Source organism: Gavialis gangeticus, unplaced genomic scaffold (assembly GCF_001723915.1).
Source record: "Gavialis gangeticus isolate Ggan-Ray unplaced genomic scaffold, GavGan_comp1, whole genome shotgun sequence".
Taxonomy (NCBI): Eukaryota; Metazoa; Chordata; order Crocodylia; family Gavialidae; genus Gavialis; species Gavialis gangeticus.
Window position 1 is genome coordinate 116,230,814 of NW_017729022.1, and position 22,776 is coordinate 116,253,589.

The 22,776-nt window shown below is 42.8% G+C and overlaps 1 protein-coding gene across 1 annotated transcript in view; it reads left to right on the forward strand.

The window, feature by feature from the left end:
* The window catches only part of RAD51AP1 (RAD51 associated protein 1), a 35,485-nt gene extending 33,743 nt beyond the window's left edge, over positions 1–1,742 (forward strand). Inside the window, exon 9 of the mRNA XM_019516019.1 lies at positions 593–1,742. Coding sequence (XP_019371564.1) covers positions 593–720 — 128 coding nt within the window. The 3' untranslated portion in view covers positions 721–1,742. The remainder of the gene's footprint in view (positions 1–592) is intronic.
* The last annotated feature ends 21,034 nt before the right edge of the window (positions 1,743–22,776 follow it).

Consider the following 22,776-nt stretch of genomic DNA (forward strand, 5'->3'; position numbering starts at 1 on the left):
GGGGGGGGGAGGGGCGTGGCATTGTGGGCTGGATGAAAGTGCCTGGCAGGCTGGATGTGGCCAGCGGGCCGTATTTTGCCCACCCCCAAGTGAGACCCTAGAGGCAAACCCTTATTTTTTTTCTCCTTTTCATATGAGTTTTAAGGAAACTAATAGGTTGCAGGTACTTTGTTCCCAGTTCTTCAAATATGCATTAAAGCTCTACATGAAAATAAAGACTGAACAGGCGTAACGTTGGTAAGAAGTTGGAAAAAGACCATACATTAGGGCGTGCAGACCCTGCTGTGCCTCAGCAAATGCACAGTTGTATGTATTGCCATGGCAGCGGGATGAAATGTGTTGGCATCACTCCATGAGTGTTTTAGTATGGATTATTTATAGTATCTCTGACATCTGTTGTTTTCCTTCTGCTTTGGCTGTCATACATTTCCACTGATAGCATGCTGATTTGCTTCTGATGGTACGTTGTTCAGACTTTTCCACGGTTTGTTATGGAGAATAGTTATTACATCTGTAATGTCTGTTTTGAAAGTAATTGTTGTAGACTTTTTTCTGTTAATTTGTGACACTTTTTGTTTTATAATATTTTCAGCTGCATCAGGAAGCAGTAACAACACATTAAAAGGTGTTTCAGTTAAGTCACCTACTCAAGGTCTCAGACTTGGCCTCTCTAGATTGGCACGAGTCAAACCACTGCACCCAAGTGCTGCCAGCAGTTGAATGATCTGTGATGGATGAAGGATAACATTTTGAAAGACCTGACTGTTTTATTTTAAACCCAAAGGTTTAAAACCAGGAAGCAATAAGTTCCTCATTAAATTTTCCTTCACAAGAGGAAAATGCTGTTAATGTATATGTCTGTTCCTTATAAAGGGCTCTCATCCTGAAAGGTGCTAGATACCCTTAACTTTTATTAAATAATAATATTTAGTTGAGGAGACCTCAGGGTAATTAGTGACTTGATAGAGCCCAATAAAATGGATTATGTATATATGATTGTAATCATCTAATGCCTAGTCTCTTTTTTAAAAAATGATAAGTATTACATGTTTTAAATGGCAAAGCAGAGTAAACAGTAGTATATCAGTTATGAACCATTATAAACAATATGAATTCTTAAGAAACACTGGAAGTCATAATTGAAATAAGTGTTTGATAAGGGGAAATCATTGTCTTCCACCCTTCTCACCACTGGGCCCAGACTAGAAAATTTGACTTTAAGATCTGTGTTTAAAAAAACGTTAATCCTATTTGTATTTGTTAAGTGTGAATGCTATTGCTAAAATGTATATAATGTTGTGTTTATAAAATTGTATTTTAAAAACTGTAAAATAAAATATTTTATAGTCATATTTTACAACAAAAGTTGTTTATATGAATTTTGGAAATCAGTTGCAAGGTTTGGTCCCCATTGGTTCCATTGAAGTCAATAGAACAAGTCTTGGACCCAGTCTGGTGGTCTTTTAATGGGAATTTTTGTGTTGATGTCGGCAATCTTTAGATCAGGTCCTGTGTCTGTAAGGGCTGGCATGTATTTATTTTGCAGGATCAAGATTTTAGGTATAGTATGCTATGAATAGATTTTTATAAACCATCAGAACTAAAACACTTAATATAGAAGTAGTGAATCCACGGATCAAAATCTGTGCTTCTCTGAGTCAGGTGCATTGTCATTATGTCAATTGAACCAGTGTATAGAAGGGATGAATATGGCCCACTAATAACATCTGGAAAAGTGAAACAATAATTTTAAAATAGCTGACTACTTACCTCCTTATTGTCTTTTTGTATGGAATATGTAGTAGAATCACTAAAGAAATAAATAGGCCTGTGGTCAGGATAATGATATAGTAGGTTAATAATATGGTTTTGTAAAATATAATAGTTTGCAATAAAGTTTAACTTAATAGAAATTAATGTTTCTCATATATATATAATTATACATGTTGGAGTGGACCCACAGACTGCAGGCGATATGCACTAGATCGGCCCTGTGTGCTGTATGCAATGTGCAGGGCCAGGGCAGACATGTATCACACACAGTGTGCAGGGCCAGCCCAGGATGCGCATTGCATGCAGTACCTGCTCTGGCCAGTCTGGGACACATGTTGCACATGGCACATGCTCCAGCTGATCCAGGACTCTTCCCACTGCACATGGTGTCTGCTCTAGCTCATCTGGGATGCCCATTACATACAGCACCTGCACCAGCCCAGCCTCGCACACTGGATCTGACATGTGGGACTAGTCTACATGCCCAATCTGGCTTGTACCTGTCCCATGCCATTCACCAGCCTGCAGACCAGTCCCAGGACACTCTGCAAGCTGAATGAGTTTGATGCCTCTGACCTACTGGCAGGATTTAGAAGGAAATTTGGATTTGAGCATGCAGTCTGTCATGTAGTAAGTACATTGACTTAATTACATAGTAAAAGTGGAATAGGCACACGAAGAAAAGCTCTACTACACATTGATACCTCAAATTCAGATTTACTTTGTGAAAAATACGTATTAGCTTTGGTACATGGGAAAGCTACTACTGAAATGCCCAGTGTGTCCTCTCTCCTTGTCAGCATTCTTCTGCTGTAGCTGCCAGCCCAAACTAGCTCTCCCAGCACCTTTTGGGCTAGGCACTGTGATAGGACCTACTATGCACATGTGCCTGCTCCTGATTACTAAATAAATTTACTTCACATTAATTGTATTGTGTGTTTGCCTTCATCTCCAAGTTGGGGCTAGTTGTGCCGAGGGGCTTATGCCCTGTGACATTCAGGCCACTGCCATTAAAAACAGGAAGGTGTGATGGGATCTGATGCATGATCCCAACAGTTGTACCTCCTGCTATGCCACGTGCAGCGTGGGATCACAGGATTGTGGGATCGAGCATCAGATCACATCACACTAGGCTGGTGCTAGGAGAACCTGGGATGATGATCCTAGGCTCCCCTGTGCACTGGCAATCTTTGCTCCTGTGGGTGGGAGCCACATCAGCTGACAGAGCTCCCAGCCATGGGAGTGCTCCTGCAGCTGGGAGCTCTAAACATTGAAGGCACTCCCAGCTGCAGGGATACAGGGTGCATCTGCCCACCCTGCAGTGGCTGGGAGCCCCAGCAGCGATTGGCGCACCCAGCTCTGGCAGGGGCACCCTGTGCTCCTGAAACTGGGAGCTTTGTTGGCTTATGAGGACTCCTATCTGGGGGAGCTCACTGGGGACCCCAATGGGCTGACCCCCACTCAGGAGCACAGAGGCTGGGACCACTGACCCCAGGTTGGATTACAGGTGTGATGGGAGCCAGCCACAAAGTGCGGCACTGATTCAGAATTTCCTCCTGCCATGAATTATATATTAACCCTACTTCACAGAAGCAGGAGATTGGCTGCCGTGGCCCACCTGCTTCACCTGTAGCAGGTTATGGCATTGGGTTTGTGTTGTGTCAGGGTTGAGGATGGTTTTATGTGGTGAGATTATGGCTGTATAGAATGGATTGGACAAGGCTGATTCTGCCAGTGGGGGGAGCTAGATGACCCCCAGAGGTCCCTGCCAGCCGTGCTGCGCTGTGGTTTCCCTGGCTCTGGAGGGGGCGGGTGGCCAGGTCCTGACTTGAGAGGTGATTAACCCCTTAATGATAGCTCAGGGGGTGCTGTGTGGCAGGGGCCTGGGTGCAGGGGCCTGGCTCCTGCAGTAGAACAGCCCCAGGCACCAGGGAGAGGGAAGCAGAGGAGTAGTGTAGTGACCCCTTTCCCTCCCCCTGCCCCACCCTGGGAAGCCCTGCTGTATGAGGTCCCCAAGGTGACAAGTAACCTTCCCCTCCCTGCCCCATCAGTACCTCTTCCAGCTCCCCCTGGCCCCCTGCTGCAGGCTTTGCATACATGAAGGGCTGGACTTTGTGCCTCTGTGTGCATGCAAAAAGCCCAAGTGTGTGTGTGTGTGTGTGTGTGTGTGTGTGTGTGTGTGTAAAACCCTGTCCCGTGTGGGTAAAACCCAGCCGTGTGTGTGTGAAACCTGGTCCTTTCTGTGTGTCCGTGTGTGAAACGGCCCCATGTGTGGGCATATGTGTATGCGTGTGCAAAACCTGGTTCTGTGTGTGTATGCACACACATGCGCATGTTAATCCTATCCCTGCATACATTTGTGTTGGAGTCAGGTTCTCGTGCCTGACCCTGCCCAGTTTGCAAGGCAGAGCTGTCCATGACAAGAGGGTGCAGATCTTGCTTTTTGCCAATATGCTTGTATTTATTCTTTGGCTCTCAAAGAAGCATTTCTGTGAGCTCCTTTCCCTTTCCTCTTTCCTATCCTGCAGCCTTTGAATGAAACCTACTTTTGGACTTTAAATCCATCCACCAGCCCTGACATTTGTGCTTTCCAGTTGTTCCCCTGTCCCCAAATCCTCCTTTATGTATTAACAGTCACCCTTCTGGCTTCTGTGGGGCTCTCCCTCTCGTCTTCTGCTGAGTGAAAGGCCCACAGAGACTGATTAAATCTGCAGTGCAGATGGATGGACTGTCACACTCAGCTGGAGCCCAGTGATGCTATGGATCCCTTTAGCTCAGTGATTTTCAGGTAGGGTGCCCCAAGGTCCTTTGAAGAGTGCTGTAAGGTGTGAGGAGATAAGCCAGTAAACCACAAGCTTGGGTTTATCCTTCACTAGCCATTTCCTTACCATACACGTGTTGTCTGGATCCTCTGCAAGAAGGTAAGCACTGTAACAAAATACTCTTGAAATGGGGTGCTGCTTAGTTCACAAAAGGGGGTTATGAAAGGGTGCCCTGAGTCTAAAAAGTTTTTAGAAACGCTGCTTTAGTGTGTGCCATCCTGCCCTACTTTTTGCCATTAGGAACCTAAAAGTGCCTGAGTCACTTCTGCACCTGGCATTTAGGCTTGTAAGTCACAGAGATGCTGTTTGAAAAATGTACCCAAGCTTGTGGGTACATAAAGGCAATGGTGGTAGCGTAACAGTAAGAAAAAAAGTTAGCATAGAAAAGCTTCCTGGCTGTGTGCTCTAGGCATGTATCTTGCTTTCAAGTCCTTTTAAAAATTATAGTTCTGAATAACCAGCCTAGCTGATGCAAAAAGACACTTGTCAATGTAGAATAACAAGGAGGGCATTTTGTGCTATATGCAAACCAAGATGCCTTTTTCTAGAGGTGAAATTGGTAATAATACAGCTTAAATCTCATGGGCAAATATATACACTTATTGCATAATGTTCCATTGCAGTTTGGTTACTATGATCACAGGAATGCCAGTTTGTCATAAAGAATACTGCCGCGTCACAGACACAATCAGCAAAATTCCACTGAACGAAACACACCATGCGCCTGCTCCGACTTGCTTTTTAAAACGTAGATTTGAAATGGCTAAATCTTGGGAACAGTGCAGCATGATGGTTCTGTGAAGGTTCATGCAGTAGGTGTACATACTTGCAGCCAGTCTCTTTTGTCATCAGACTGTGCATTTCTCACTTCATACTCCCTTGAGGGGAAGGAGGATGCCACGGAAAAAAAGGAAATCACCAGAAGTGCAAAATTGGCAGGGGCCTAATAAATACAATTTGAAGTTAAGTACTGGTAACTGGTGGGATGGAGCCAAAGGTTTTGGTACCCCCACTGCAACTCCTTATTCTCCTTCGTGCCAGGCAACTCCCACTGACCCTGCTTTTGGAAATGGTGATTCACTGGGGATCTCGTGGAAAACATTTCTGTCTACACTAAGATCCATGGATGAAAGGTTGGAAATTAAGATTTATGTGCATGTTAAAACTGAACCTTTTATTGAGTCATGACAGGAAAGTTTTCAAAAGATAACTAATCTTCAGATGACATTTATGTGGCAAGGTATGTGATACTTGGAAAGGGAGGTTGAAAGCCTTGATAACATGCCTGGAATATTAATTTAAAACGTATTAAAAATGAGAGTGGAAAACAATAGTAGGGTGGATACATGTCCTGGATATGCAGAATGTTTTGGAAGTTGTAAAAAGGCTTGCAGTACCTATGTACTTCTGAAAAGTATTTTCACACTGAAGCTAAAACCTTCTCTTTGAGTCCAACACTTATTTGCATTGCTATAATTTTTATCTATTGTGCAGGGCTTTATTTGGCATATTCCAGGTTTATACTGCTTTAAGAACTCCCAATGACTTCAATGGGAGATGTCCTCTCTAAACAGATACACAATGAAGATCTCTGGCACATTTTGCCTCTGGACACAAGGTTTTGTCCTAACTCTGTATACGGAAAGAATATTTTACCTTCCTGAACTTGACACACATGCTTGGAACATAGGATGGAAAAATAAAACAGTCGCAAGCAGATTATTTTGAAATACTACATTGATGGGTATGGGAAGAGAATCTAGAGAGAGGTGATGACTTCTAATGACACATGGGGTTTTCTTAAAATGAGAGAAAAGTTTAACCAGTGCCATAATGTTATCCTCATCCTGGCTCTCCAGTGCTCTGTACAGGGATAAGTAACTTGCCAGAATAAATGATGAACTTGAATAAAAAAGAAAAGAAACCCCAAGTTAAACTAATAAGCAATTTTGTCTACATACAGCTACATTATTACTAATAAAACTGCATATAGATATCTGCCTTTGTGGCAAGTTTGTTATAAATTATTGAAATTAAGCAGCATGATAGGTAGATATATAACATGCCATGGCAATAAACACCTTCACAGTAATAAATACTATTATTTAACATTACACAATGATTGTCATTATAATTTTTTATTTCTAGTTACTCAAATCTCAAAAAGCTTTGTTTGTTTAGGCTTATATTTTCCATGCTCACTCTGCAGTCTAGGTTGAGATTGTTCAGTTGTTTGTAAAATGCTAACAAAATCTAGCCAAGAGTTTGGGATAGGCAGAATTTGTAAAATTTTCTTCATCAGCCTTGATGAAGTACAATTTTGGAATGTTTCTTTAGCCAGTATTTCTATTCCACGTACCAATCTTTGCAGAGCTTAAGGGTTTATAAAACATTTTGACCTGATGAATCTTATGAAAATCTTTCTGTGATAGAACTTTTTAGCCTTTTGAACATTTGGCCAGTAAAGTTCTGTGATTCAAGAGAATAAAGATACTGTTTATGTAACTTTGAAGTTTTGTTATTAAATTCCTGTTTGAACCTTAGCTCAATAAGTTGGGAAATAGATCATTTTGCTTCTGGTTAATCTGGACTTTTGTCTCTGTTTCTCCATCCCTGAGAGGTTAATTTGTATGAGAAGAATGCTTAAAATGTATGGGTGAAAATTATTGGTAATTAACAGGCTGGTGATTTCATAATGTGAAGACACTTTCCTTTTTTATCACCATCTTGCAGAACGTAAAGAGCATCTGTCACATCTCTATGAAACAAGGAAAATAATTAACTAACACTAAATGCAATTGTTCATTGTCCTCAAATACATCTGTAACTGACATCATCCACAATTCATCAAGCAAGAAATACTAACTTTTTTGTGTGTGTTGGGGTCCTTACGTGACTACCAATGCAAGAAAGCATTTTATTAGTAATTATTTAGTTGATTGCTGGGTACCAGATGGCTTCTTCCCTTGTTTTTGACATGCAGTCAATCCCAGGTTAGAATCACAAATCTGAATCAGCTTCTGACCTTTCAGTATTTCTAGGAAGACTGAATATACTAATTCAGAGGCTTTTAGTTTGTCAGTTTTACAGTGTAATTAAGTAATGGGAATTGAAAAAGGTTTGAGTTTTAGCTCTCACAACATCCATGTTTGGTGACCCTTTATAAAATATTATGTTAATGTAATACCTTTGCAACAATTAAGTAAGCAGTAAAAAGGCTTATGCTTCTCTGCTTTGCTGAATTTAATAGTCACCAGAAATCACAGTCACAGAAACAATAAGATCAAGTCATTCTGGTTTTTTCCACAAAACTATACAGTAATTGTGTTACCCACTCTGTCCAACTTTGCTTGTGCATTTGGTATGAGTAAAACATATTTCATAGTAGGTTCATAGTGGGCTTCATAGTAGGTTTCAAATGCTTTTACCCTCTATGAGATAAATATCTGTAAGTAGATTGGTATTTATCTGGATTATATGTTTGAGTGGTCCTATTGTCTTTGCTGAATTTGGTCTGACAGGCTGATGGCTGTGTCACTGTACACCACGGGTGCCCAACCTTTTTTAAAAGTGGGCCAACCCTTAAAATCAGAAATGAGCCAAAGTCTGCATAGGAAAGCATTATAGTTCTGTAGTTGAGTATATCCTAATATTAAATATTTTAAGTAATATTAGAAAGGAAAACATGCACTTTGTTATTTTAGGCTTATTAATACAAAGTAAAAAATTCAATATTCTGCCGTATTATTTTAAATTTTATAAAAATAATTCAACTTTGAACTTTAAAATAAAGTGACCTGTGTAGCAGCAGGGATTGCAGTTGATGGGCCACCAGGTTGTCACTTAATTCTGTGATTCTTTATGCAAAAAAATGTCCTTTGCATTTCAACACAATTCAGAGAGTCCAAAGAAGCATGGGTTGATCTCAGCTGACATGTGGCATCATCCTACCATAAGCCCAATGAAATGAAAATCTGATCTTGTCTGAATCAAATTAGTTTCTGTTGGGTTATATATTCACTGTCCTCAAACACAAAGGGTTCAACAAGTTTGTATAAGCACTTGCCTGGAATGGTTTAGACAGGCATGATTCTACCTTGAGCAGGGGTAGACAAAATATGGCTCGTGGACCAGAGCCAGCCTGCCAAGTGATTGGATCCAGCCCACAGGGGGTGCCTGCCAGTTGATAGGATCCAGCCGGGTAATGTAGGGCCCCTGTTAGACTCAAATGGTAATCTTGTGGCTACGCCAGACGAGAAAGCTGAAATTTTTAACAAGTTCTTTGCCTCTGTTTTCTTGGACAGGAACCAGGACAGCTCTCCCACCACAGGTAGGGGCAATCTTGGGGATAGCACTGCCAGGCCTTGGGTCTGTGCAGAAGTAGTTAGAGATCTTCTGGAAGGGCTGGATGTTTTTAAATTTGCAGGCCCTGATGTCCTCCACCCACGGGTGTTGAGAGAGCTGGCAGGGGTCATTGCTGTGCCCTTGGCCTGGCTGTACGAGCGATCGTGGTCCACGGGCTAGGTGCCCGGAGATTGGAAACTAACTAATGTAGTCCCCATTTATAAGAAAGGGAGAAAGGAGGACCCAGGAAACTATAGGCCCATAAGCCTCACATCAGTTTTGGGGAAAATCCTTGAAAAAATTATCAAGGATCACATCTGCGAGGTGCCAGCGGGGGAGATCATGCCCAGTGGAAATCAACATGGGTTCATCAAAGGCAGGTCCTGCCAGACCAACCTGATGGCCTTTTATGACCAGGTAACTAAATCCCTGGATGATGGTGTCGCCATGGATGTAGTCTTTCTGGACTTTAAGAAGGCCTTTGACACTGTCTCTCACCCCATCCTCATTAACAAATTGAGCAACTGTGGCATTGATGCCTACACAGTTGGATGGGTCTGAAATTGGCTGATGGGGCACACCCAGAGAGTAGTGGTGGACAGGTCGTATTCGACCTGGCAGGATGTGAATAATGGGGTCCCCCAGGGCTTGGTCCTGGGGCCTACACTGTTTAACATCTTCATCAGCGACTTGGATGAGGGGGTGGAAAACCCGTCCAAATTTACCGATGACACCAAGATGTGGGGAGAGGTAGGCACGCTTGAAGGGAGAGAGAGGCTGCAATTAGATTTAGACAGACTACATAAGTGGGCGGATGGTAATAGGATGGGCTTCAATGTAGATAAATGCAGTGTGCTGCACCTGGGGAGAAGGAATCCACAGCATACGTTCAAGCTGGGAACTCCCCCCCTTGTGAGCACAGGGGTGGAAAGGGATCTTGGAGTCATTATTGACTCCAAGATGAACATGAGCCGCCAACGCCAGACCACAGCCAGCAAAGCCAACCGCACCTTGTTGTGCATCCAAAGATGCATCTCAAGCCGGTCCAGAGAGGTGATACTCCCCCTCTATGCAATATTGGCCTGGCCTCAATTGGAGTGCTGCGTCCAGTATTGGGCGCCGCACTTTAAAAAGGATGTGGCCAGCCTTGAGAGGGTTCAGAGGAGGGCCACCCGCTTGGTTGGAGGGCAACAGGGCAGGCCCTATGAGGAGAGGCTGAGGGACCTGAACCTGTTTAGCCTCAGCAAATGGAGGCTGAAGGGGGATTTAGTGGCTGCCTACAAACTCATTAGGAGAGAACAGCAGCAAATAGGAAGGGTCCTATTCCCCCCAGCAGCACCTGGGGTAACAAGAAACAATGGCCAGAAGCTGCTGGAAAATAGGTTCAGGTTAGAGATTAGGAGGCACTATTTCACTGTTAGGGTGGCTAGGATCTGGAACCAACTTCCTAGGGAAGTGCTCCTTGCTCCTACCTTGGGTAAATTCAAAAAGAGGTTGGATAAACACCTGTCTGGGGTCATGTGATCCCAGCGTGTGCTCTGGCCAGTGGCAGGGGGTTAGACTAGATGATCTATTTAGGTCCCTTCTCACCCCTAACTACTATGAAACTGAAGCCCTCAACAGCTCTGGACAGGAGCAGGCAGGGCTTGATCCTGTGTAGAGCACTGCATGAACCACACTGCCCAGGCAAGCTCTGCTACACCCACTGGCTGCCCCCTTCTCCTTCCCCATCACCCCCCCTAATGCCCAGGCACTGCCTCCCTACACAATTGTGTATACCCCCACTCCCCAACACCTTCCTCCATAGGGCAGGGGTGTGCAGGGAGTGGATTACTCTGCCCTGGGCCCCAGCCATGTGATCTCAGGGCAGAGCCGCGGTCTGCTCCCTGCACGCCCCTGCCTGCAAAACCCATGCCCATTGCAGGGATGTGCAGGCAGCAGATAGGAGCTCTGCCCTGGGCCACAGCCCCGTTTTGTCACTGTCCTGTGACTACAGCCTCACCCACCCGTCCCACTCCCAAACACCACTCCCCACCCTCCTGCAGCCTCATCCCACACGGGGAGTTTTGGCGAGCTGATGCAGGGGTGGGGGAGAGGTGCTTACCAGGCCCCTGAATAATTGCCTCCCATGCACCAGGTGACCTCCTGAGGTCCCTTTTAGGCCTATTTTTCTGTGATTTTTTATGTGTTTTAATAAAGGCCTCAAGTGTCTTCCCTTTATTTTGATAACTGATCGAAAAAAGGTCTGAATTGTGAGGATTTGAAAACATGCATTGCTTCCACATCAGTCACTGATCTTGCTCTCCGTTAATTTTCTCTCTGATCTACCACTTGTTGTTTTATTCTTCCAAAGCCGCTAAAGAACAAAAAAAAGCACCATTCATCTTAATATTGTTCTAATAAGAAAAAAGGAACAGAAATAATGTATCCCTGTTGTTCAGTGAGGCTTGGTGATAAGGACTCAAAAAGGCAATAGCTGACCTTTTGACAGGACCTATCTGTTTCTTATTTCTGACTAAACTAATCTGTGTGAGTCTGCTTTCTCTTTAGTATACCCATTGGTTTGGTATCTAGATTTCTCTGTTTTATTGACCTTGACATTCACAATTTTAGTCATTGTGGTCAAGGCAGCCACATTTTTGATGCCACCAAAGCTTCTTATAGTTGAAAGCCTAAGAAATCATTTGGGAACTGAAGTTGGGAAGCTATAATTGTTCTTCTCCTTGTACTGGTGAGGTTTTTATGTAGACGTCTCATTTCTTCTCCTTGGTTAGTGGTCTGAGAATAGAACACTTTAATTTAATTCTGTGCTTTTTACAGCATTATTTATTATATATTAGATTGATATGACACCCTCCCCAAAAGAAGCTTAGGGTGGCTTAGAATAAAAACAGATAAATGATAAAGACACATAAAATATTAAAATAATATATAATAGAACAAATTTACCATCTGGATTGAGAGGTTGATTATAATCAGCCCACTCAGAATATCTTAATGTACCATGTTAGGAGAAACACAAAGAGAACACAGATTGCCAAACTGCATGTGTGGCGCACAGCTGATTAGGGAGTGGCAGATAGGGCAGGAAGCAGAAAGCAGAGCAGCAGATCAGGCAGGGGAAAAGGATTGGAATGGCACTGGGGAGGATGTGGGGCTAATTTGGCATGCTTGCCAAAAAGGTTGGCCCTCATTGCATTAGTGTATGCAACACCATTAAAAAAAACACTCTGTGCACGGGAAATCAATGCTAGATGGCGGTATAATAAACCATGATTAGGCTGTAAAAAGGCAGGGATACGGTGCATTCACACCAAAAAAAGAAGATGAATTACGTGTGAGCGTACAAGATGCTGTAACTATGAATAATGGATTCAAGTCAAGTCAAGTCAGTCCCGAGGCTGCTGTGACTGTTGGACACCTTAGACACTGTCACAAACCTCGTTCACTCTGCCCTGTGTTTGGATAGCTTTGTGCACTCTGCACAAAGCCCTACCCAGTCCTTGAGATTGGTTCCCCAGTGCTTCTTGGTTCTACCTCTTTTTCTCTTTTCCTCCACAGCAACCTGCATTACGGTGTTGGCAAGTGTGTCCGGCCTTCTCGTGATGTGTCAAAACCATTGCAGCTTCCTTCATCGCACAACCTCCAACAACGGTTCGTAGGTTCCAGTTTCTTGACAGATTTGCTGCTTGACTGACTCATTGGTCCATTGCTCAGCATATGAGACATGCAGCACCCTCCTAAAGCAGCACATTTTAAATGCTTCAATTCTGTCCTCTAACTTCTTATCCATGCCTCACAGCCATAAAATATCACAGAGATAACCCCAGTATGCAGCAGATGTAACTTTATCTTCAGCTTAATATTGCTGCTTGTCCAGATTTTCTTTAGCTTTGTTAGTTGCCTTGTAGCAATGGCTATTCTGGTCTTAACTTCCTTTTCAGATGTTAAATCTTCTGTGATGGTGGCTCCCAGATACTTAAAACCAGCTACTCTTTCTACTTTTTTACTGCCGATCTTCACATCAACATTGCTGTTGATGATCTTGGAGGCTGTCATCACTTTGCTTTTCTCAGCACTTATTTCCATTCTGTAGTTCTTTGCAGTTTTGTCTAGCATTTTGTAAGTTCTTAAAGGTCTTCAGATATTCCTGATCAATGCCATTGGCAAAGCACAGGTTATTGATCTTCTGCCCTTCAACTGATACAGTTCCTGTGAAATTCTCTAAGGTGTCTGACATGATTTGTTCAAGGAAGAGGTTGAAAAGGCATGGTGAGAGCAGGCAACTGTGGCACACTTCAACTGAAGTTGCAAACTATTCAAAAATATTGTCAATCAGCACTCCACTACTGACATTGCTGTAACATTTTTCTATTAGTGTTATCAATGATCTGCTGATATTATGCTTCTTCATTGTGAGCTAAATTGCTTTGTGCCATATCCTATCAAAAGCTTTCTTGAAGTCTATGAAGTTATGGTGAAGTTCTTTTTGGTGATCACTGTACTTTTCTCACAGTACTTGGAAGTTGAAGATTTGCTTTGTGGTAATTCTCCCCACTCTGAACCCAGCTTGCTCTTCTGCCAGCACAGTCTCTATTTGAGGCTTGAGTCTGTTCAGTATTATTCTTAGAAGTACTTTGCTTGGATAGCTGATCAAACTGATGGTGTAGTAGTTTGTGCATTGGTGGAGATTCCCCATTTTTGGAAGGGGAATGATGATGACTGACTTCATCCACTGGGTGGCCAAGTTTTCTCACTCCATATCATGCTGCAAATTTTGTAAAGCATGCTTGTTATGTTGTCATCTGTCTTCAAGAGTTCTTCAGGTATGTTGTCTACTCCAGGTGCTTTCCATTTTTTAATGGCATTATAATCCATTATTTCCCAAGGAAAGCACCTGGGAAATAAAGAGAAATCAGGCTGTGTACTGGTTTTGCAAAATAAGTTTTAGAAGTTCTAGTTTTCAGAACATTGAAAACCAGATTGATCAAAGCTCTGGATGAGCATTTCTCATGTGCAGTTGGCCCATGAGCAGCAGTCAGTGCTGTAGCAGGGTGGGGGAACAGTTGGGTGACTGCCCCAAACACCAAAGTAAAGCGGCTCCAATAGGCAGTGCCCAGCTAGGGTGGGCTGCAGGATGGAGCCTGGAGTGGCTCGTTTGCGGGGCCATCAGACTGGGGGAAGGGTGGTTCCTGCTGCTGCGTGCACTCTGGGCAAGTTTTAAATTTTACCTTTCCTGTAGCTGCAAGCAACATCAGGGGGTCTTGTTGGCATCATGTTGTCTGCAAGTTGGGGACAGGGTGATCTTCTGAGTCTTTCCCACACTGAATTTCTTTGAACAAAAGATAGTTACTAAAAAGCAAGTGAGTTTTCAACCAGGTGAGAACTGGTCACCAGATATGGGGTGCAGGGAATACAGCAATGACAGCTGTCCTCATAAAATCAGTCCAGAACAGGCAAAGATGCTCTTAATTCATTTGGACGTTTTCGAGTTGGCTGGTCCAGACAACCTTCACCTGACAGTGCTGAAAGAGCTGACCGAGCTCATAGCAGTGCCTCTGGTGGGGCTGTTCAAGGAGACGTGGAACTCAGGAATTGTCCCTAACAACTGGGAAAAGGCAAACGTGGTTCCCATCTTTAAGAAGGGAAAGAGGGACAACCCTGCCAACTATGGACGGGTCAGTCTGACTTTGGTCTTGAGGAAGATCTTTGAAAAAATTGTCAAGGAGGCCATCAACCACAAGCTTGCATCTGGTGGGGTATTGAGTAGCAACCAGCATAGCTTTGTAGAGGAGAGGTCATACCTACCAAACCTGGTGTCCTTTTATGACCAGGTAACTAACCACCTGGATATGGGACAGGAGGTGGGCATCATTCACCTAGATTTCAGCAAGGCCTTTGATACTGTTTCCCATGAAATCCTCTCAGTTTAAGTTGGAAAGTACTGGCCTAGACCAGGCTACAGTGAGGTGGATTGGCAACAGGCTCAGTAGCCAATCCCAACAAGTCATAATTGGGTGGTCTCATCCTGGAAGGCTGTCTCCAGTGGTGTACCCCAGGAGTCAGTGCTCAGGCCCGTGCTCTTTAACATCTTTACTAATGACCTGGATGAAGGAGTGAAAAGTGCAATGATTAAGTTTGTGGATGATACCAAGGTGTCGGGACAAGCAGTCACATCAGAGGACAGGTCAAGGATTCAGGAAGACCTGGACAGGCTGGTCCTAAGGGCTGAACAAAACCATATGAGGTTCAATAGGGACAAATGCTGAGTCCTTCATCTGGGTAGGAAAAACCCTCACCATATCTATACAAAGAGTAGTGGTCCACTGGCTGGCACTGTATCCGAAAGGGACCTAGGGGTGACAATTGACCAGAGGATAAATATGAGCCTCCAGTGTGACAAAGTCACCAACAGAGCAAATAGAACTGTGGCGTGCATCAGCAGAGGTGTCGCCAACAGATCCAGAGAGGTGCTCCTCCCCCTCTGTTCAGCATTATTGAGGCCACAGCTGCAGTACCAGTTCTGGGCGCTGCATTTCAAGTGGATAAGCTCGAAAGGGCAACCTGCATGATCAAGGGCCTGGGGAACAGGCCCTGTGAGGAGAAACTTTGAGATCTGGGTTTGTTCAGCCTGAGCAAAAACAAGGCTGAGAGGTGATTTGATAGCCGCCTACAAATATATCAAGGGAAAAGTTTTGGCTAGACATAAGGAAAAACTTCATTTCCGTACATGTAACTAGAATCTGGAACACGCTTCCAGCTGCGGTGGTGCAGTCGCCATCTCTGGCAGTCTTTAAGAGGAGGTTGGACAAATACTTCGTTGAGCTCATTTGAGCCCAATTACCTCCTGCCCATGGCAGGGGACCGGAATTGAGGATCTTACAGTCCCCTTCCGGTCCTTCTTTCTATGATTCTAGGTTAGATGAACACCTTGCTGGGGTCGTTTGACCCCAGTACTGTTTCCTGCCATGGCAGGGGGTCGGACTAGATGATCTACTCAGGTCCCTTCTGACCCTAGAAACTATGAAACTATGATTCTTTAAAATTCTGATAACCATTTCATATACCGTTTTCTATAAGCACAGTACAGGTTATTTTTTCTCAGCCGTTGGACACTTGAAGACCTTGACCTAGCCTGGATGTAGTGTTATCTCAAGAGAATGCACCCTGCTGTACAGTTTTGCCTTAGGTAGATTTACAAATCAGTGGCTTGGAGACATAAAATATTTATACTGGTATAAACAAGGAGTGGGCACACCGCACACAGACCTACAGTGCTGTAAACTTGCTTGAACTTAGTGGTGTAAAATTACCCTTGGAAAAATCAGAGGTAGAACTGTACAAAGTAAGTTCTACTGTTGTAAGTGGTGTTGTGGCTGCAGTTTGTCCTGCAGTTTATTTGCTTAAGGCAAGCAGGCTTTTACTCAGGCTTCCCCCATCAGAGTAGCAAAGTGCTATCATTGCCTATTGTGTGCAGCTACCCACAGGTAGTTGCTCAGTCTGCTTGCTCTGGGTCCCTGTTTAATTTAGAAAACTAATGTAAATTCTATTGGTATAATTGTGCCACAAATCCAGGCCCTTAGTTGCTCAGAAGAAGCAGATGTGATTTTAGGCTTACATTTTTTCAGTTCTCATATTTTAAAATGTTTTCAGAATGAAAGAACAAGTGAATGTTTACTAGCCACTAGATCTATTCTTATGTTGTTTTCCAGGGGAAAAAAAGCATTGGGGATATATATAGATACTATATATATAGATATCTCAATCAACATTTCAATGTGTTTCAATGCATCTAGTAGCTTCATTACAGAATGTCTTTTCAGCATGGCAAGTATGTATGTTCAAGATAGTTTTCCCCATGAACAAAGTTAATTTAATACCTAACTTGGTAGCAGTAATAAGTATATATGTGTGTGTGTGTGTTTGGTTGTGTGGTCCCACTGATTAATTTAACCTGTTCTCCTTTCTCAGGAAGAAAATCACCTCCAAGTGTGGTAAACTACAAATAAGCAGATCTAGTGTCCTCCCTATCATAATTAAATCAAGCGAAAAAGTGTATTTAACATGTGCAAAGGTAAGAGCACTTGACTTTTTGCCATGCATGGATCTCAAAAGTTAGAAAAGTAAGTGTAAGGTTATGTTAATTCAGAATGCCCTACTACTGGGCAGTGCCAGAAGTTGGGATCATTTGGCAAATGCACTTATCTGAATGAAGCCACACACACCAAATGTTATGACCAAACACTTTAATGGCAGTACACAAAGTTGCTGTACCACATGGGGATATCTGGTCCACTGTGTTTAGGAGCGTGTTGTGCACACCTACTGTTGGAGACAGTGCTTATTCTTTGTCTTAAGGTCAGCAATGCAATAATTAATTAACCAAAAATGGATTTGAGGATTTTCTGAGAATAGGAATGTCACTATTTTAGCTCCGTTCTGATCCTGCTCCTCCTCTTATTGCACCCAGTTTTGCCATTGACTTCAATGAGGATAGGAGCAGACAATCTATGTGAAGCACAGACTTGTAAGATCATATTTTATTTAGTTTTGTAATAGCATCTGGGCTGGTCTCTCAGGGAAACAGCACTGGCTTGTTATTCTTCCCTATGAATACTGATATCTTTTCTGTCCATTTATTCTCTACGATTATGAAACCTGGTGTTTATCTAAACAGCACCGCCTACAAGAATCAGTTTGTTAGTGGTTTTGTGAGGTACTAACAGTAATAAGATTTTCTAGGTGTCTAGGTATCTAATTTTTTTTGACAGAGTACAGCATTTTTCATAAAACACACAGTTCAGCTTTCATACTTGTTTGCTTTCTTCTCACGAATACATCACATTGCTGCCATCCTCCCATGCTAAATGTCAGCATAATACACTTTGAGGAAAACAAGCTTACAGTGAAAATTCTAGAGTTATCCTAGCTATGTATCCATAACAGTGGCCAGCTCCACCTCCTTAGTACTGTATTTAAGGAGCTCACAATCCTTAATTAAAAAAATAATCCTTAATTAAATCCCTGTGAAGTAGGGAGTGCTGGTAATTCCCTTTTCTCTCTACTTCTGCATTTCCATACAGAAAAACTCTGTGCCTTGCCCAATGTCATCTTGATTTTCTTTGTCAAGAAAAAAGTCCTAGAAAAGCAGACGAAACCCTTCTATGAACTACTGACTGACAGCACTCTCCTTATAAACATAAAAACTGAATTGAAGGAAGAACTTTTTTATCCCCAACCAATTTGTGACTCATTTCCTAGCTTGACAATGCAGAGAAACTCTTTGAAAATACACTGGAGTTGTGGTTCCACGTGCTCATTTATACATCTTTACCATATTATGATAGTAACATGTCATGCTGAACGTGTTACTGCTGCTGCATTGCTGCTGCACAATATTTTGCCTGGGGTTCAGCAGAAAGGTACAGTGAATTTTCACAGACAAACTGGAGGTAATGTTTCCTAGTATAGAGCGTTAGCAAAACTCGGGACTGAGTGGCTAAAAGAAATGTGGAGATAACAGTGTAATGCTATATATAGAGAGCACTGAAAACAAAATTTTAAATTCTTTTTTAAAATGATTTCCAATCAGGTCTGGCAGCAGGAGCAGCTTCAATACACGGATTAATTTTGTGGGTGTCTTCACTGCTGAGACTGCATGTAGAATTCAGCAAAACTGCTTGCTTATAGGGCTGTGTGAAACTTCAGCAGCTGTTTCATTTCAGAGGTGTTTCGGCCCATTTCAAAATGAAATGGAAGCTCCAAAATATCTCCGAAACAAAACCATCTGAAACGTTTTGGAAAATTTTGGAATTTCAGAGCTGGGCTTGCAGGGAAATAGAAACTAAGAAGAGGGAGGGGGAAGAGAGGGGAAGGACTGCTCTGATATTGACATCTGCAGCTGGCCAGTGTCTGTGATCTGTCACTGAGGCCCCCTCCAATCTCAGTGCTCTGGGAGAGGGACGGCAGTCTGCTGTCATCCTGCACATGTATCTGGAGGCATACACTCCCCGGGAGGAGTCTGGTACAGCCCCACAGCCCTCCCAGGGAGCGCAGGCCCCCAGATCTGCATGCAGAATGACAGCCTGCTGGAGCCAGCACCAGCACCTGAGTCTGCTTAGCGCAGCCTGCGCCCAGTGCTGGAAAGAACCCAGTGCTGACGCTGGCCTCAGCCAGCAGTGGCAGCCTGCTGTCATCCCGCGTGCAGATCCGGGGGGTGCAGGCCATTGGATCTGCATGCAGAATGACAGCCTGCTGGAGCCAGCACCAGCACCTGAGTCTGCTTGGCACAGCCCACACCGAGCACCAGAAAGAACCCAGTGTTGCCACTGGCTCCAGCTGGCAGTGGCAGCCCACTCTCATCCTGCATGCAGATCCAGGGGCCTGCACCCCACGGGAGGAGTTTAGCACAACCCCGCTGCCCCCCCTCTGGGCACGGGCCCCTGGCTCTGCACATGGGATGACAGCATACTGCCGCTGCTGGCAAGTGATACAAGTTTTGCTTTGAGCAGTTTGAGGTGCAGTTTCAGAGAAACCCCTGCACCTGTCTCCTTGAAACTTGGCAGGCTTTATGCCCTCAGAAGGGGCTACCATTTCTGCAATTTCCATCCAACTAGGCAAGAAATTACAAAGTTATAGGCATTTTAGTGATTCCCCATTATAGCCTATGGCCAAATCACTGAAACAGCGTTGACACTCTGAAACAGATTTGGCTGAATTGAAACAGAACAGTGATCTGAAACATCAAAATGAATCATTGTCCCTCCAAAGTGGCCAAATCTGAAACTGAATCGAAACAAAGCTGTTTCACACAGCCCTACTTTCTTATTCTTACTTGAATTTTACTGAATAATCAGTGAACTTTTCTTTGTATTGGCACTCCCACTTCTCCTGATAATAAGTTACTGGTGATTCCTGGCCTCTGAGTTTTTAACAGGCACCATGGTCACCTTGGGGGACCTGATTGACTCCTGGCACTGCTTGGTGTTTCTCATAATTTTTGCTTGTGTTGGGTTGTCCAAATTCTGCTTGTACACATGATAGCAATATTGATCTTTGCTTGAACTGATATGCCACTATAATTACAGTCAAGATCTTGGTACTGTCCTTGATCCAAATGACTGCTCTATCATTGTTGGCTATGACTAGTCTGAGACTTACTTCATTGGCCCAAGAAAATGAAAGTGGATTCTGGTAATAGGATGTATACTCAGGCTACCTCTAGCACTCCAATTGCACATGTGGAGCTTTTTGGTTATGCAGCATGCATAAGCTCATAAGTGATATATATTATATGGCAGTAAGAGTATAGTATAGGGCAGTGTGCTGGGGTACCATGGGGTGCTGTGAGATGTACAAGCACACACATACAAGGTTCACAAGATAAACACACAGATTTCAAAACAGAAATCCATACTGTCAAAAGCATTTTGACTTGTCATGATCTTTTTGAGTTCTTTGCCACAGAAGAACTAAGAGCTAGCATTTTCTGAAGAGTGCTTTGACTAAAAAGGTTGAGAAACTAGTGTAGGGGTTTGCACTTTCCCTCTCATATGAAGTGTGATGACTTCTGAGATTGCCATTTCAAGGAGAAGTGCAAATTAGGACCAGCAAAAACAACCTCAGCCCAAGCAATACTTCATAGCCCCCCTAGGGAGAAAGGCCCATGTTTAATTTCCTCACCAATAATAATAAAGAGCATAACGGCATGTTAATACACTGTTAAACATGTGGTTGACAGTGCTTAGGGGGTTTTTTTTGGATGTTATGGCCAAATGCCAAAAACAGAAACTGTCTAAAGGTTTAATTAAGTTGCTACAGAATTCTTGGCTTAGAATTGTGCACCTCCTAATATATCTGTTACCTCTTATGATCTGCTTGTTTGTCTCATTCAGCCATTGTATTTTTTTGCATTTAAAGAACAGTGAATCAGAAGGGACAGTCAATGATTATATATTTATGTAGCTCCAGAAAAATGAGCCCACCCAGCTGAGACCTTTAAGCACTACTTGAATATTAATTTTAAATGTTTAATACTAGTGGTGATGATAAAGCACAACAGAAGCTCTTGCTCTTGCAGTTTGATACCCATTTCACATCAAGTGCGTATCTCTCATTTGCTTCATGTTGCTGCAGTCTTTGTATTGTTAGTTTACAGAAGTTACATTTGCCTCAGAAGAAACTATTTTATCCCAAGATAAAATATAGTCATTCAGACATCCATGTCCATTATCCTGGAACAAACTCAAAAAGGTTCATAGGGTAAGAATTTTTCCTGGGACATCGTGAAGTGCATTTGAACAGTTGTCCCAGGATTACATCATTGAATCAATGGCAGAAAAGTGTCCATGCATTCAGTCACTTGCTAAACCCTGATTGGAAGGACATTGTGTACATGCCAATCCCTTGACTCTTCTGTTCCAAGATAAGCACAGGCATAACTTGTCCTGTTGCTATCATTACCATCTCAGGAGACCTTTACCTGCTGCTACCTAGTTCTTTTCATTGTGACCATCAATGCCACATGTTCAAATTGAACCTGTATAGAAACCAGCTATAAAGTTGTTACACATTTTCAAGCACTAAATCCGCAGCTGGTTGGCTCTTTTTATAGCCGGATGGATATTTTTCTGGCATGATAATTACTTTGCATGTATGGTTGGTCTAAATTTTTTGCGCAATTAACCAGTTAATTGCATAATATACGTAATGTGGCTATGGCCCCAGCATATAAATTGTTATTCAAAATGCACTACATATTGATAATGCTTTGGCCTCAAGTTCATGAGCAGTTACTTATACTCTGAAAACTGTTTTTAAATCATATAGTTCACTCTTACCACCCACACTGACTCCAGTGAGAGTTTTGCTTCATTATGGGCTCCAGGATCAAGTCCAAAATCTCTAGTTCTAGCTGTTCATTAGATATCACCTATCTAAATCATTCTGCAATTAAAGTATGAAAAGTAAGGAAGTAATTAGAATGATGTGTTTTTAAAGTCCTAAAATACTAGAGTTTAAAATTCAGCTTGGGTTGAGGAGGGTTTCTTGAGCTTGAGGGATTAGCTGCATTGAACAATATCTCATTGCGGAGTTGCTTTTTTCTTACAGGACATAAGGACTGTTAAGACTCCAGGGTTGTATATTTCACAATCTACTGGATATATTAAAACTATACTTAACTCTTCTCAAGCATTTTTCATCAGTAGTTCTCATACTACTTTACAAAGGAGATCAGTATCACTGGAGATCTAAGTATGAGTGCAGGACCTGTAAGCTATTCCATTCATCATGGTCTTGGGTCACACAATGATCACAATGAAAAAACTCCAGCTGTGTAATGGAATCTTTTCTCTCTCTGATTTATAAGATTCTCCACATAGGATCTAGTTCTCCTTTCTCATCAGCCTTGCATGGCCTAACTCCATTCATTTAATTCAAATTAGGTTGTTCACCAATGTGAAATAAGAATTAGGTTCCTCCTCTCTACTGAATTCTATGTTCTTGTGGAAGTGTGCGTGCATGCGTGTATGCTTAGGAGGTGGGCTTTTAGTGATATCTTGTTATTGGACCAGCTGTACAGTTGGGATAGACAGCCTTTCAGGCACAAACTGACCTTCCTTATTGGGCTTTTGGCTCATTAGAGACCAACTTGTGTTTCCCATATTTAATTACTTTATTTTGTCCCATCTGTCTAACCAATAAGATTTGGACTCAGCTCCTCTGTGGAGGTTGCAATTAAAGTAATGTGAAATGTTTTCTCACCCCAGCTGTACCATAATCCTTTCCTGACCATAGAATGAGAAATGTGTAGCTAGTAACACAATTTTTGACCTAA